At 63.5% G+C, this 14,366-nt stretch overlaps 1 protein-coding gene across 1 annotated transcript in view; it reads left to right on the top strand.

Annotated features, from left to right (window-relative positions):
• Nucleotides 1-13,742: 13,742 nt before the first annotated feature.
• Nucleotides 13,743-14,366, top strand: part of SLC6A19 (solute carrier family 6 member 19) — a 22,260-nt gene continuing 21,636 nt past the window's right edge. The window contains exon 1 of the mRNA XM_024731968.1: nucleotides 13,743-14,103. Coding sequence (XP_024587736.1) covers nucleotides 13,893-14,103 — 211 coding nt within the window. The 5' untranslated portion in view covers nucleotides 13,743-13,892. The remainder of the gene's footprint in view (nucleotides 14,104-14,366) is intronic.

Here is a 14,366-nt window from a genome sequence, read left to right as displayed (position 1 = left end):
CTGACCTTCCAGAAGGGCTTCAGAGAGGAGAGGCGCCCAAGACAGAGTCAGCTGCATGGAGCTTTGAGGGAAAGCCACAGCCTCGGGGACAGAATGGCGGGCAGTCAGTGGGAGAGCAGAGCCTATGTGGGCAGAGGAGGTGCCTGCAAGTAAACCCCAGTCTCCATGTGGCTTCACCAGCCAGTGGAGCCCAGACGCCCCACCCTGCGTCCTGGCCGGGGTCCTGGCCAGCCGACCTGGCACAGACCAGGTGGCTGGTGTGGTTCCCTTGGTCTCGTGGGGCAGGGTTGACGGTCGCGAGGTGGGGCCGCAGGTCTGCTGGACGGTGGTTCCTGGCTCTCAGGAGGACTCACTCTCCAACAGGCGGCCAGGCAGCCCCGCCCGACGCCAGAGCCTCAGGAGAGGAGATCTGAGAGCTCTGGCCTGAGCCGCGCTGGGCCCCCAGGGTCCGTGGAAAGCCACTCAGGGACCTGGAGCGTGCACCCCAGCCCGAGTTCACCAGGCAGAGAGCTCCAGGGCCAGGGCCTCAAGTACGCGTGCTCTGTGCCCCAGGACGGGTCTGGCTTGGGCTCTGCCAGGATCTGCACAGGTTGGAGACCTGCAGGACCCAAGGATCCGCATCCTCGTCTTACAAACAAGAAATTCCAGCCCCCCAGCAAAGGAACCTGCAACACCGGACGGAATCCAGGCCTCCCCCTCCGGAGCACTGGGTGGAACTCAGACCCTCTGAGCAGACCCTGGGGAGTGGCAAGGGTAGGGGTGAGGTCACCACCCGCAGCCTGGGGAGGGGGGCCAGACACCACCAGCCGGGCGCCCCTGTGGGGTTACAGGGCTGTGAATAGAATAACCCGGAGCTGCCAATTATCCAGCCATCTCACAGCTGCTATGGATTGAGCTGTGTCCCCCAAATTCGTATGCTGGAGTCCTAACCCCCAGCCCCTCAGAGCATGTGTTTGGAGAGACGGGGGCCTTTAAAGAGGAGACTGGGGTGAAATGAAGCCCGCGGGGACCTGTTCCAATACTGAAGAGGTCACCAGGATGAGACAGGCACAGAGGATGCCCATGTAGGGGGGTGAGCTTGGGGGTGGGGAGCCCCGTGGCTGCAAGTCTGAGCCACCGTCCCACCTGCTTGAGCAGCAGTGTGGCTGGAGCTCAGGTGGCCGAGTGGAGGTGAGCGAGACCCACGAGCGCCCTCCCCCCGAAACCCCCTCCCGAGGGCAGCTCCCTGAGCATCTCCAGACGACCTGACAGTTTAGCAGGGGGGCGCCCAGGCAGAGGTCCTGCAGAGCCGGCTGGGACTGTCTGCCCTGCCCAGTGGGGCACTCCCATCAGGGTGAGCGTGGACGGGGGCACAGAGGGGCCTGGAAACACCCCCACCCGGCAGGGCAGGAGCTAGTGAACAACTTTCCCGGGCCAGGAGGCGGCCTCGGGGTCCCCCCCAGGGGGCCCAGGGACTTGCCTCTCCCCTCGGTCACGGGCTGCAGCACCACGACCCCCATGCCCCACGCTCGGCTCGAAGCGCCCACACGGATGGTGTGTGGCGCTCTACGTGGCCTGCTCACACATGTCCAGCCGTTCCTTCCTAAACGGAGAACCAGGAAACACCTCCTCGTCGGAAAGCCCGCCCGAGCTGACCCCTCGCCCGCGTCTTTCCTGCCCCCCACGCCCTCCGCGCGGGCGGGCCGTGGGGTGGAGGACGCAGGTCCTCACAGCTGTGTGACGGGCAAGGCCCCCGCAGGCAGGAGCGCCGTCTTCACGCGTGGCCTGGGCTGGCTCCTGCTTTGTTCCGGAAAGCCTCCAAGGGGGGCAGGGCCTTTGTGAGCCGGGGGAGGTGCAGGGCTGAGCTGCTGGGTGCGGGATGCCTGCCAGACCCTGGGCTAGAGTTCAGCCCCGGAGCTCACTGGGGTGCTGGCCTGGGCGGTGCCGGGGTGGGGGATGCTCAGGAGGCCAGGGCCAGAGGGCTTGGCGGGGGCTGCTGACCAGGAGAGACTCGAGGACGGCAGGGCCCCCTGCGGCCTGCGTTCTCAAGGCTGATAGAGCAGGTAGGCGAGGCTGAGCAGGCACCACCGCGTCCTGTCCCCGGGGGGCTCCATGGGGGTCCTTGCAGCACTGGTGGCCATCTCATCATCACGGCCAGGGCCCCTGCATTGCTGTCCCCATATCCCTGCTGCTGTCCGGCCCCAGCCCATCACCCACTGAGGCCACCTACCCCGCTCCCTGGACACCCGGGGCCGGTGTGGTCCCCTGGCCTCACTGTCACCCGTGTTTGTTGCCGACGCACCCACAGTCCACTGCATGCTGTGGTTGCCCACCTGGCTCCCCACACCCACCAGCTTGTGAGCGGGCACTGTCTGTCTGTCCCTCAGGAGCTGCCACCTGCCCTTCAATGTCAGGCGGGCAGCAGACTTCGCGGCAGCTCCGGACCCTCTCGGGAGCTGGGCTCACCTTCTCTGGGGCGGGGGGGATGCTCTGGGCTGCGAGGACCACGCCGAGTTGACCATGAACACGGGGTTGCAGGAGGGAGGGCCAGGGGGCCAGGACTGACCAGAAGTCCATGCGCACGAGGGTGAGAGGCTGTGGTCCCCCAAACGGCCCTGCCTGAGGGTCTGGGAGGCCGGGGCGGCCACTAGTGTCCCCCACCCCCGAGGGGCTCTTCGTGAGCTTGGTGGCCGTCATGGACCTGGAGGCCAGCCCACGGGCACAGGAGCAGATGTGCAAACTTGGAAGGCCGAGGCCAGATGCCAAGGATGTCACCCGGGTGGCAAAAGTGCGTGATGGAGGCGCATCCAGCCGCCAGCCCTCACCCAGCTCCAGGGCTGCAGAGCCAGCTGAGTGAGGGGGGGGGCTCCTGCGGGGCTGGGAGGGAGGCCCCGCTCCTTGAGGTCCACCAAGCTGGACCCCCGGCAGGACCGCGTCTGCAGAGGGCAGGGGGCCCCGGAAGCCCCTCCCCGCGGTTCAGCTTACCTCGGCCTTTCCCTGGGGACCATGCCTCTGTGCGGAGGGAACAGAGCTTCCCAGGGCTGTGAAAACCTGTGTGAGCCCAGAGCCCCCGTCAGCAGGGTCACCTTCCAAAGTGGCACGAGGCCGACCGTGGACTCAAGTGAAGACCACCCAGCGACGGGTGGCGGCCATAGCTCGTGGGGCAGGGGGCTGGCCCTGCCACGTCACTCCCAGGCGGGCGCAGGGGACAGCGTCCCAGCGGAGAAGGGGCACAGGTGCCCTGACAGGGGCTGCGGCCCGGGGAGGCGGGGGGCTGGTGCTGGAAGGGGGTGTCCCACGAGGTTGGTGAGGGGAGCGCCTGGCCCCCTGTGGTTGGTCCTGAGCTGGAGACATAGAATCAGGGACGCTGGGCCCGTCGTAGGTGGTGGGTGGCTTCCAGCCGCAGGCCGCGGGGCCGAGCTCTGCTTTCACGGCTCGTCTGGCCGCTGTCTGCATTCAGTGTCTCACATATGTATTAAAGTAGATGGCAACATGCACCCCAAGTCTCTCAGAGTGAAGGGAAAATCCCCCCACTGTCAGCCCCTCCCCCGCCTGTGCCCAGAGCCCCTGCCCAGCTCCCCCGTTCCCCCCGCCTCCTGGTCCTGAGGGCTACTGGAGGGCCCACCAGCCCCTTCCAACTGCCCCCCAGCCTGGGCCCTGCCCGGACACAGAGCGGGAGGGCCTTTGCCTTGCGGGGGGGACACAGAGAGGGAGGCACTGGCGGATCTGCCCTGGAGCCCCACCCAGGAGGTGGGCCTCTCAGAATGAGGGCGGGGGCAGCAGGGCCTCCCCAGCCACCAACTGAGGCGGGCCCCCATGGGCGCTGGCCCTGATCACAGGCAAATTCCAGGCAGAGTGGGCACAGAGCAGAAACGACCCGCAGGGCCCGCGTGGCAGAGACCCCGATTTCCTGCCCCTGAGAGCAGGGAGCGTCCAGCGTGGGTAGGAGCCTGCGGGCATGTGCGGGAGGCCACGGGCCGCAGACCGAGGACCGGCCCAAACGGTTTCCTGGAGGACCCCGTGTGACCGTGGACCCCGATGCCCGGCAGAGCCGCGCCCCGGCCTCAGGGGCAGCCAGGACAGGAGCAGGTCTCAACCGGCCTCAAGGCCCTGCAGGACCGACTCAGCTCAACTGTTAAAATCCAAAGTCAGGCCTTTGCTTCCAGGCCTGGGGACACAGGGTCTGTCTGTGCGGGGCACGCGCGGACCTGTCAGGGCTTCAGCCTGCCTGGGAGGGGCCTCGGCCCACTGCCCCCGGGCTGGCACGTGCTGACCCCGCGTGGGTCTGAGCCATCTCGCCCAAGAGGCTGGGCCAGGCCGGGTGCCGTATACCGGTCCTCTGGTCATTCCCGCCCCGCAGCCGCAGAGCCCGCCGCCTCCTGACTCAGGCCCTCGGGGGTGTCCTTCCTCCCCCGCCTCCCAGGGCCCTCCGCTCTGACCCTTCCCTCTGCTGGGCAAGTGCCCCGCCCCGGGAGCACCCCCAGTTCCTTCCGGGCAGTGGGTCTGAGAGACAGACAGACAGAAGCTGGATGTCATTTCAAGATGATCTCCAGTGCTACTTGCTAAAGAATGAACATGTCTTCAACTTGAATGAGACTTTGGAACTTCTGTCTAAGCCTTTTCTCTTTCCCCAGAGAAGCAGCACCGAGAAGTTGTGTGAGAGCCCCAGGGTGGCCAAGGAACATGCAGCAAAGTGACCCTCGAGGGGCTGGTCCCCCTGCCCACCGTCTCAGCCTCCACACGGCTGTTCTTGAGGCTGTGAGCTTGGGGCAGATGGAGCCTGTAAGTGCCCGTTTCCAGACGGCTTCACTCCCACGGGTCCCACAAAGTCGGGGGCTAGGGCTGGACGGTCGCGTGGCTTACGCCTTCACCTCCCATCTGCAGTGCTTTCAGCAGCTGACTTGCAAGCCTTAATCTCAGGGGAGTCTCGGGGGCCCTGCTAGTGTGCACGTGTTTGCACACGCGTGCCTGTGTCCCTCTGCAGGCGCCTGCAGTGTGTCTCTCCGTTTCTCTGAGTGTTTGTGCCCCCTGCTGGCCGATCCAGACGTTACTGTCAGCAGTGCGTCCTGAGTGTGTGACCTGGTCCAGCCAGGACGGACGTGTCTGGGAGTGACCCTCACCCACCGCCTGCCCTGTCCCCCACCCTGTCCCTCACCCAGGGCCTTAAGCTAGCCTCCCATGGACCTGGCAGGGGCGACTGGGACTGAGGGAGGCTGGATTCTAGCCCATGCTCTGCCCACACCCCACGCCCCCACCCGCCCACTTCATGCCAGCACCGCATCCAGATTTGGAAGGCGATCGCTGGGTCCCTCCTGGGTGGGGAAGGTCATCACAGTGAAGACACAGGGCAGGCTGAGTAGGCTGTATTCATCAAGCGTGCTTGGAATTAACCAAAACCCCGGTGCTTCCTGGGCTATTAAAGGGCAGGGGGCCTTGGTGCCTGACAGGCTGCTCAGAGAAGCATGGTTTTGTCTGCTTCATCGACGTTCACGCTGACAGTGAACTGTGGGAATGTCACTCCGAAAGGAACTGGGGACCAACTGCCTTAGCTCCCGATGCAGGGAGCCCGCGGTCCAGCGCAGGTGGCCTGGGACCGTCTCCCTTCCTCTGAGAACTGCCCCCTCTTTGGGGGGACCCTCTTCCCCTCCAGCCACAGATCCAAAGGAGCCCCCAGCCAGGGCGGCTGACCGAGGAGGGCTCTGGTGGCCCTGAGGGCAGCAGAAGCCAGCCCGGCCCATCCCTTGCGGTGGGGGAGGCCAGAGGGGCTTCCATGTGAAAGAGGACCTGCCATTCTTGGGTCTGCTCACTTGGGCCGCAGGCTCCTCCCTCTGGGTATAGCTGGCTGCACTGGGGGAGTCCCCCACGGGCAGGGTCTTCTCTGCTGTGTCCCTCCACCCGGTCCCCCAGGGACCCCACTCCACTTGACCCCGCCAGGGAGGAGGCAGCAGCCCCGCTCTGCCCCCAGGCTCAGTGACCGCCTCTCACTGTGGATGCGGCCCAGCCCCGGTGGCAGTTCTCTGGGAGCGAGGCCCCCAGCCCCCAGGAAAGTGCTCGGAAGAGGGAAACGCCTCCCCACCAGGCCACCCTGCCTGCTCATTGCTTGGGCCTCTGTAAACTCTCTTTCCCCAATAGAGCCAGAGAAGCTGACCTCCGGCTGCCCATGCGGGTTCGCCCCGTCCTTCCCCCCCGCCGGTCCTTCCGCCCCTGCCTGCCCCAGCTCGGCTGTGCCGTCCTGACCCACACGGTGACGTCTCTCATTCCTGAGCAGCTCACCCCTTTGGAGTCCCGCCTGCATGGGTGCTGAAACTTTCCCCTAACTTCCCCAGGGAAGCAAGGAGGCACCTCGGAGAACGCCTCCAGACACATTCCTTGCAGTGGACTGAATTGTGTCCCTCCCTAAATTCACATACTGGGGGCTGACCCCCAGTGTAGCCGTATTTGGAGATGGGGCCTCTAAGGAGGTAATTAAGGTTAGATGAGGTCATGGGGAGGGGCCCCGATCCCACAGTACTAGTGTCCTTGTGAGAGGAGGCCCGGGGGCTCTGTCTCTGCCCTGCGAGGACACAGGGGACAAGGGCGTCTGCAGCCAGGGAGAGGCTTCACCAGGAACCAGCTGGGCTGGCACCTTGCGCTTGGACTTCTAGCCTCTAGAACCGAGAGAACAGATGTCTGCCGTTTTAGATGTCTGCTCTTTCAGCCGCCAGCCTGCAGTGCTTGCCACGGTGGCCGAGCAGGCAGACGGTCCCCCTGGCCCTGGGGTCCTCGGTGATCACGAGCCACTCTCCAGCCAGCTGCCGTGTGGCTCGGAGGCCCCAGAAGCCAGAGAGGCCCCGGGCGGTGCAGCGGCCCTACTGGTGCCCCTGCAGGGAGCTCCCTCCCAGCTGCAGGGCTGGGATCAGCATTTTGCAAGTGGGGCACTAGGACAGCCGCAAGGGCATGACCCTCACCCCCCAAGCCCCTCGTGGCCCCGGGAGACGGAGGCGCCCTAGGTCGGCACTGATGGGTAGCACGCCAGCCCCAGGCCGTGTCCCACGCCAGCGCTGGGCTTTCAGCGTGCTGTCCTGCTTTCCCTTGGGTCAGCTGCTTCCGGGGGACGGGTCGTGTCCCAGGGACCCCGTGAGCATGAGACCATCCCTCATTCTTTGCTGTGAAGTAAGTTTTGGGGTTGGAAATGCTGGGAGGAGAATCTTCTGAATAAACATTCAGGCAGACGGGAGGGGGAGTGAGAACGTCTCCGGGCCAGGGAAGACTGATGGGCGCACCTGCCCCGCAAGGACGCGTTACTGCCGCGTTCCAGACCGCATAGGGGGCCTGCTGCTTACTCGGTGCTGGACGGCGCCCTGCAGCCAGTGGGGCCTAAGCGAGGGGAGGCCGAGCCTCTTCTCTGCCTCCCCTTCGCAGACCTGAGCTCCTCCAGGAAGGAGAGGTGCTGGGAAGAGGCTGTCCACCCACCGAGAGCGGCGTGTCGTCCACCTTCCTGCTGGGCTCTGGGGCCCTCTGGGGAGCACGCACGGGCGCAAACATCCTCTGGCCCCTGTGCATCTGGGTGGGTCCGTCTGCAAAGCACCTCCCAGGTCATCTGGCTGCCAATTTTCCGGCCACCTGCCCTCCAGGCCGGACGTCAGCCAAACCAGCAGCGGTTGCCCAGGGGCTGGTGTAGACGGTCCCTCCGGCCACTGCTCCTTGCACGCAAGTGAACGGCTAGCAGGTGGGAAGGCTGAGCTCTGCGTCCTGAAGGCCCTCCCCTCCCCGCGGGACCCCCCTGTGGTCAGCACCCCGGCGGGGTGGGCTGGCCGTGCAGAGAGCAGGCAGCCCTGCGGCCCCTCGGTAAGCAGGCTGACTTGTAGCTACAGACGAGGTGCCTGCTGGGTCCAAGGTGCGGGGCAGGCACCGAGGCGGGGGCTGCTTCCTAACCTCAGGCGAAAGGTGCCAGGAGCGGCCGCGTTGCTGGTTTCTGCAGTTCTGTCGGAGCCGTCTCACCACGTCCCAAACACCGAGAAGGCCGCCAGGCGTCACCTCCAGGGGCATCGTCTCCACCCTCCGGCGAGGGGTCTCAGCGCAGGGCCCGGCCGGCCGCCGGCAGACCGTCAGCCGTGTCGGAGCTGGACCCTCGCACCTGCCGCGCTCGCATCCTGGGAAAGCACAGCTCAGGGCTCAGCGTCTCCGACGGGTCAGCGTGTCCTGGGATCTGATTCCGGCCAGAGTCTGGAGTTTGAGGGGGCGAGGGGAGGTCTGGAGGAGCCTCGGCACCCCTGGCAGGACCACCGTGGCAGGTGGGGGCCTGAGGGCCCTCCATCAGGGCAGGGAGGAGACCCCCACAGAGTAGAGGCATCCACTGACCCATGTTTCCGGGCCCTCTGGGTTCTTGGACAGCAAGAGACGTGTCAGCAAGACCCTGTACACCTTCCCCTGCACGTGAGGGCCGGGGCGGGGGTGGGGGGACCATCCCTGCAAAGGGGACCGGCTTGTCCTGTCAGCACTTCAGACAGGAGGGCTGGGCGGGGGTCAGGTGGATCCTGGGACGGCCCTCCTGGATGGCCCAGTTTGGCCCTTTGGGCTGGCAGAGACCCAGCGCTCTGAGCAGGGAACGGCAGGCGAGATGTGGTCTGAGCCACAGTGACCGAGGGTCCGCGGTGGGACGGGGCGTGGCTGTGGCCCAGGCAGAGTCCCAGGGCCGGGGTGTGGGGGCAGGCCACACCTGCCACTGGGTCACGGAGGGGAGGGGCAGGGGGGAGGGGTCTGGCTTCCCCACCTGAAGTGGGGCCTAGACGGGGAGAGTGAGGCTGGCATCCCGACCCCAGAGTGAGGTGGGCCCCTCCTGGCTCAGGTGAGCAATCAGGTGGGGAAGGGCTTTCGGGGGAGGCTGTCCCTCTCCCGGCCCCGTGGACTTCAGGGCGGAGGGTCGACCCTGCTCCCCAGCCACTACTGACACTGCCTTTCCCAAACCCCAGCCTGTGCGGCCCCTCCTCCGACCTCTGACCTCTGACCTCCGACCTGTCCCTGCTCCGAAGACTCTGGTCAGGCGGCCCTGCTCCTTGACACTTCTGCCAGCCTCTCACGTGTTCAGGGCTGACTCAGGCACTACTGCCCTGTGACCTTGCCCTCCGAACCCCGGCTGCCAGCCAAGGCCACACCCGGGCCTGTGTCACATCCGACCCCAGCCCGGCCCGGCCAACACTGCAGCCCTGGGAGCGCAGGGCAGCGCCTGACAGCCTGGGCCCTCCGGCCGCAGCGCCCACCTGCCGGTTGTGCTCACCACGACCCTCAGCCTCGCCCAGTCCTCACCCGTCCTCCCGCTCTAGAACCTTCTCCCCGGCACCCCCTCCAAATTTCCCGAGTCTGCTCTGGGGGGGGCCCATGCCCGGGGGGCCCTCTGACACTCAGGAGGGTCCCCAGAGCTTGGTTTGCTTCCCCTCCCACACCTCAGGCTTTCAGTGGTGTCCGCAACCCCGGCGTCCAGCCTGACCGCCTGGCCCTGAGCCCACCTCCGCTCCCCCGGTGGGCTGACTACGCCTGGGCTTATCTCCGCGCCTCCTTCCCTTCCCGGCAGCTCTCCTGAAGGAATTAACTTTCCTGTACACGAATTCTTGCAAACTGCGCACCGTGTAAGTGGGAACGTGATCTGCTCAGGACCCCCCCTCGTCTAACTCTTTTCAGTTACCTCTTCAGAGCCGCTCTTGGCTTCCAACCATGGGCATCCCTGAGGTCGGCCCGTCCGCACCCAGGAGCCCCCAGGTCTGCCCTCCAGCGGCAGCAGTGGAAGGGCGGTGGGTCATCTCCCCCACCTCAGGAGGCGCTGGTACTAGGGGGTGGCATCTTCGCAGTACTCCTCCTGTGTCCCTCCCAGTGTCCCCTAGGCGTACGCATCCAGGCCACCCCCCTGGCAGGGGCCCCCCGCCCTCTCCACTCACCCCCCTGCAGCCAGCACCGTCTCGTCTCCAGGAGCTCCGAGGGGCCCCCCAACCTGCCCGGCTTGATGACTCTCGCCCTCGGGCAGTTAGCCTGCCCTGCAGGCCTGACCCCGGCCCGCCTCTCCGGCCCAGCCCCGACCCTGACTCCCCTGGTCATCTTTGAATGTGGGGACCCTGGTGTCCTCGCCCGGCTCCTCTCCACTCCGCCCAGCCCCACAGTGGCCCGTCCTGAGGGGCGCCTGCACGCAGTAGGTGCTTGGGATGGGGCCGTCTGCCCAGGTGGGGCCGCCGTGTTGAAGGCTGTCGGTGACCTCTCAGCGGGCGTCGTAAGGCCTACTGGTGAGCGTAGCCCCACGGATGCCACCCCTTTGTTCGGCTGCGCCTGTCTGTTACAGAGGCCACGGGAACCCCAGCAGAGTCCACACCCACCGGGAGAGCCCGCGAACCGGCCACTCTGGCCCAAGGTCAACGTGGCTTCCAGTGAAGACTGTCTCTCGGGCCCTGGCACCCAGGGAGCTGTGGATCACACGGAGACGGTTCCAAAATTGTTCTTTTGGGTGAACCTCGAACTTTGTTCTCATGATAAAAATGTTCCCTGTAGACTACATTCCCTCCTGAGCACCTCTGTTTGGAGGTGCAGTGGCACCAGGGCCTCACCTGCCTGTCGAGGCTCAGCAATGCTCCTCAAGCCACATGTCCCCTGAACGACGGTTCTCGCTCACGCGCGACTGCCCAGGCTGCCAGCACCCACGCTCCGGCCCAGAGGGCGCTGCCCTGGGCTCCTCCACAGCAGACGCCCCCGGACCTGCTCTGGGCGACCTCTGTGCACCTCAGGTCTCCCCAGGTACTAAGGGAGGAGCCCTGCCCCCCACTCCCAGGGGACTCAGGGCCCCTGTAAGGAGGGGCGAGTGGCGTGGGCAGCCGCAGGGCTGGGTCTGCTGAGTTCATCCCGTGGGGCCCAAGGAAGGGTTCTGAGTGTCCCGGGAGCTGGGATGCAGGACGGGGTACTTCCTTTTGGGGGGAGGGGCAGACGCAGGGGCGTGAAGGCTCTGGACTGGTCTGAGGGGAGCTGAGGGGCCAGAGGGTTTGGGGAGAAGGGACCTGAACTGGGGGAGTTGGGGTGCCATGTGGGGGTCCACAGGTGCAGAGGCGGGGTTCCTGGACTGCCCCACCCCCCAGGGTTTTTCGCCAGGGACACTGGGTGCAGCGGGGCGCTGGGGGGTGCAGGGCCTCTTGGAAAAGTACTGGCCTGGGAGGCCGCTGAGAAGTCATTGCCTCAGGTTGATGGTTAATCTCGAGCGCAGGCATAAAAACAACTTGACCTGGGCAGCGGGCAGCTAGCGGTAGCGGGGGAGGGGCAGTGACTGTGGGAGCTCATGCCTCGCTGGGGAGGGCAGGCCGGGCCACCCCTCTGCTCCCAAAGCCCGGAGGTCAAGTGGATGGTCGTGAGGACCCCCATACACATTCTCACAAGGGACCCCGGCATCCCTGTGCCCACCGTCTGCCCATTTCTCTGGGCTGAAAGGGTAGGGCTCGGACGTCCTCAGCCGCAGGTGGAAGGTGACGCAGCCCCTAAGAGAGGCCGGTGAAGTCCTTGTCCCAGGTGGGGGGACAAGCAGGTGGGGAGCCGGCAGAGGGGGCCTGAGCCAGCAGGGAGGAGGGAAGCCAGTGGGTACAGAGGCCAGCAGGAAGCCACTGCCTTGCATTCCCGCAGGAAATGGTGCCCCTTCACGGTCACCAGCAGGAGGAGGAAAGATCCTCACCCCGCCCGGCAACGGCTCAGCCAATGAACAGCCCCAGTTTCCTCCGATGGGCTCTCTGGGTGTAAAAGCCCCTCCCAACTCCCCTGCTTCCTGTGAAAGAAGGTCCTCTCCTGTGTCCTCCGGACTGGCCCGGGCTCCCCGTGCTTGCGTGGCCAGGACTGCCATTCTTTGCTGCTCCTGAGTAAACCTGTTTTGCTGGTAAAAATGGGTCATAAAAATTCTAATATGTCCCTACACGGGGGCTAGTGGGTAGTGTGAGTTTAATAGTGTGGGAAAACACGCTATGTTAACTGGAAAATGCAAAACGATACCGATTATGAATATATATTAGGATACGTGTCATACGTGTGTATGCACATATATACACACATACATAGCAGAAGAAAAATGCTAAATTAGCTTTTTACAGCCGTCTATGGACGGTGAAATCACGAATGCTTTTTACCCACGTCTCGTGTTTGTCCTGCATTTTCCAAATTACATAGCTCATTTCCATTACAAAAATGTATTACTTTTATAATCACAAGTTATAAAAATATAAATGTGCACATATTACTACCGACCTGACAAACCTTCTTTAGACCCTGTAGCTAATGCCTTGTCTGCTTTCTCCAACCACACAAAACGAGTCGGAGGGCCCTGTGCAGTGGACCCGGGGCTCCCAGGCGGACCACCCCCTCCCCAGGCCTCCTGGACAACCTCGGCACCCTCCCTGCCCCTCCCACTTCTCTCCCTGAGCTCTGAGGGCAGCTGTTATCATAAGAAAGGCAGAATCACATTGCATCTCATCCCTGCTTATCTGGGGTTATTTCCTCAGAGATCCAGGTTGCTAACAGTCAGTTCTCTAGATAACCCAGCAGTAAACAAACAGGTGGGAATGGGACTCCAGGGGACTCTGGCTTCTGCCGGCCATGGTGAGCAAGAGTCCAAAGCCAGCATCCCTGGGTACCAGCTGCACTCAGGCAGGTGCCCTGGGGAGTCCTGCTGCTGGAGAGCGGGCCGTGGGGCGGCCCTTCCGGAAAGCGATGGGCGAGTGCGGCAGGTGCAGAGGCTGGACAGCCCGCACCGGCTCCCTCTCTCTGTCTCTGTCTCTGTCTCTGTCTCTCTCCTGCAGAGACAGTGCTCTGTTCCCTCTTCCCCTTAAGAAGACAAGCACAGAGCAAACACAGATAAAGACCAGGAGGCTCTCCCACAGGTGGCTGGCGCCAAGCTGTGGGCTCAACTCTGGGCCCAAAAGGCAGTGAATCCAGCCCGGGGCTGGTGGGGAGGGGGAGGCGGGGACGGGACAGAGAAGCATTCAAGGTCCCGAGAGTCCCGGGGCCTCGACTCAGTAACTGGGGCCTTGTAATCAGCTCCTCGGTGAGGACCCAGCGCCTGAGAGGCAAAGGTGACTGCTGCGGGGGTCAGGGGACCACACGGCGCCCCGCCTGTCGCCCGAAGCCCGGGGGCGGCCGGGAGGACAGGACTCAAGCATGGTCAACTCTGTCCGAGGCCCGGCCCAGGGAGACGGCACAGCTCGGCTCGTTTTCCCGAGGATTTGAAGGGTGGGCGTCCTTTTAACACAACTGGAAGAGAAATAGGAAGCTGGCCTTCAGCCCCGTTGAGATAGAACCTGATAGAAAAGACTTGAAATTGATCAGGGTGGGACCTACTTTATAAAGGCGTCAACAAACCATCTGGTCCGTTTCAAGCACATTTTAAAAAGCTTATGAAATTGGCAGAGATTAAGGACACGAATCCCCATGGTTGGTGAAAGTGCAGAGAGTAGGCTGCCCGTCTTCCTCTTGGCAGGAGGATGGGGCGTTTTGTGACCCGCATCTGCTCTGGGGGTGGAGGAACCAGAGCCCGTGAGCACCTGGGATTCTGGACTGGCTCCTCTGGAAAGGAACGTAGCTGTGAAACCTCTGGGCTAACCTGCGGCAAACCGCACCCAGGGGTGCAAATAATTCCTGGGAAAGCTGGGGTCATCCCAGGAATGCGAGGTTGTTTCAAAGTTAAAAATCAAGCTGTATATTCACCACCTTAAGAGAACAAAGGAAAAGGAGTTTAAAGCCGACCGTTAAAAGAAAAAGGGCCCCTCAAGGGTGACGAGGGGAGTAGCTGAAGGCCGGCTTTCTTCTGGGGGTGACAGAACGCTCCGACCTCTGCTGTTGTGACAGTTGTACAGCGCTGTGAAGACACGAAAGGGAGTGAATTGTCACTTGTGAGAATCCCGCCTCAGTAAAGCTGTCACAGCAAAATGCGAGGGCCTCTGAGCACGCGCGGAACAGAAGGCAGCGTCCTTAACCGGACAAGAGTCTGTACAAAAACCTGCACCGTACTCAATGGTCCGAGCGGGGAAATGCTGAAAGCTTCTCCCAAGATGGGAAACGAAGCCGGCTGCTCCTGTTACCAGCTGTGTGCAGTGCTGGACACGACGTACTGCGGTGAGAAAAGTAGAAGAGGAAAAGGTAAAAGGAATGGAAAAGATGAATTAAAACTGTCATTTTCAGTTGGCATAATTTTGTATTGATGGGACTTCCCTGGTGGTTCTGTGGCTGAGATTCTGCGCTCCCAATGCGGGGGGCCTGGGTTCCATCCCTGGTCAGGGAACCGGATCCCACACGCCGCAACTGAGGGTTCGCGTGTTGCAACTAAGACCCGCCACGGCCAAATAAATAAATTAAAAAAAAAATATTTTTTTATTGAGAGTATCTTTTTTTTTTTTTTTTTT

The sequence above is a fragment of the Neophocaena asiaeorientalis genome, unplaced genomic scaffold (genome assembly GCF_003031525.2).
Source record: "Neophocaena asiaeorientalis asiaeorientalis breed wild unplaced genomic scaffold, Neophocaena_asiaeorientalis_V1.1 scaffold104, whole genome shotgun sequence".
In the NCBI taxonomy this organism is placed as follows: domain Eukaryota; kingdom Metazoa; phylum Chordata; class Mammalia; order Artiodactyla; family Phocoenidae; genus Neophocaena; species Neophocaena asiaeorientalis.
The sequence above is the reverse complement of the archived record's forward strand: the minus strand, read 5'-3'. Positions and strand labels throughout refer to the sequence as shown.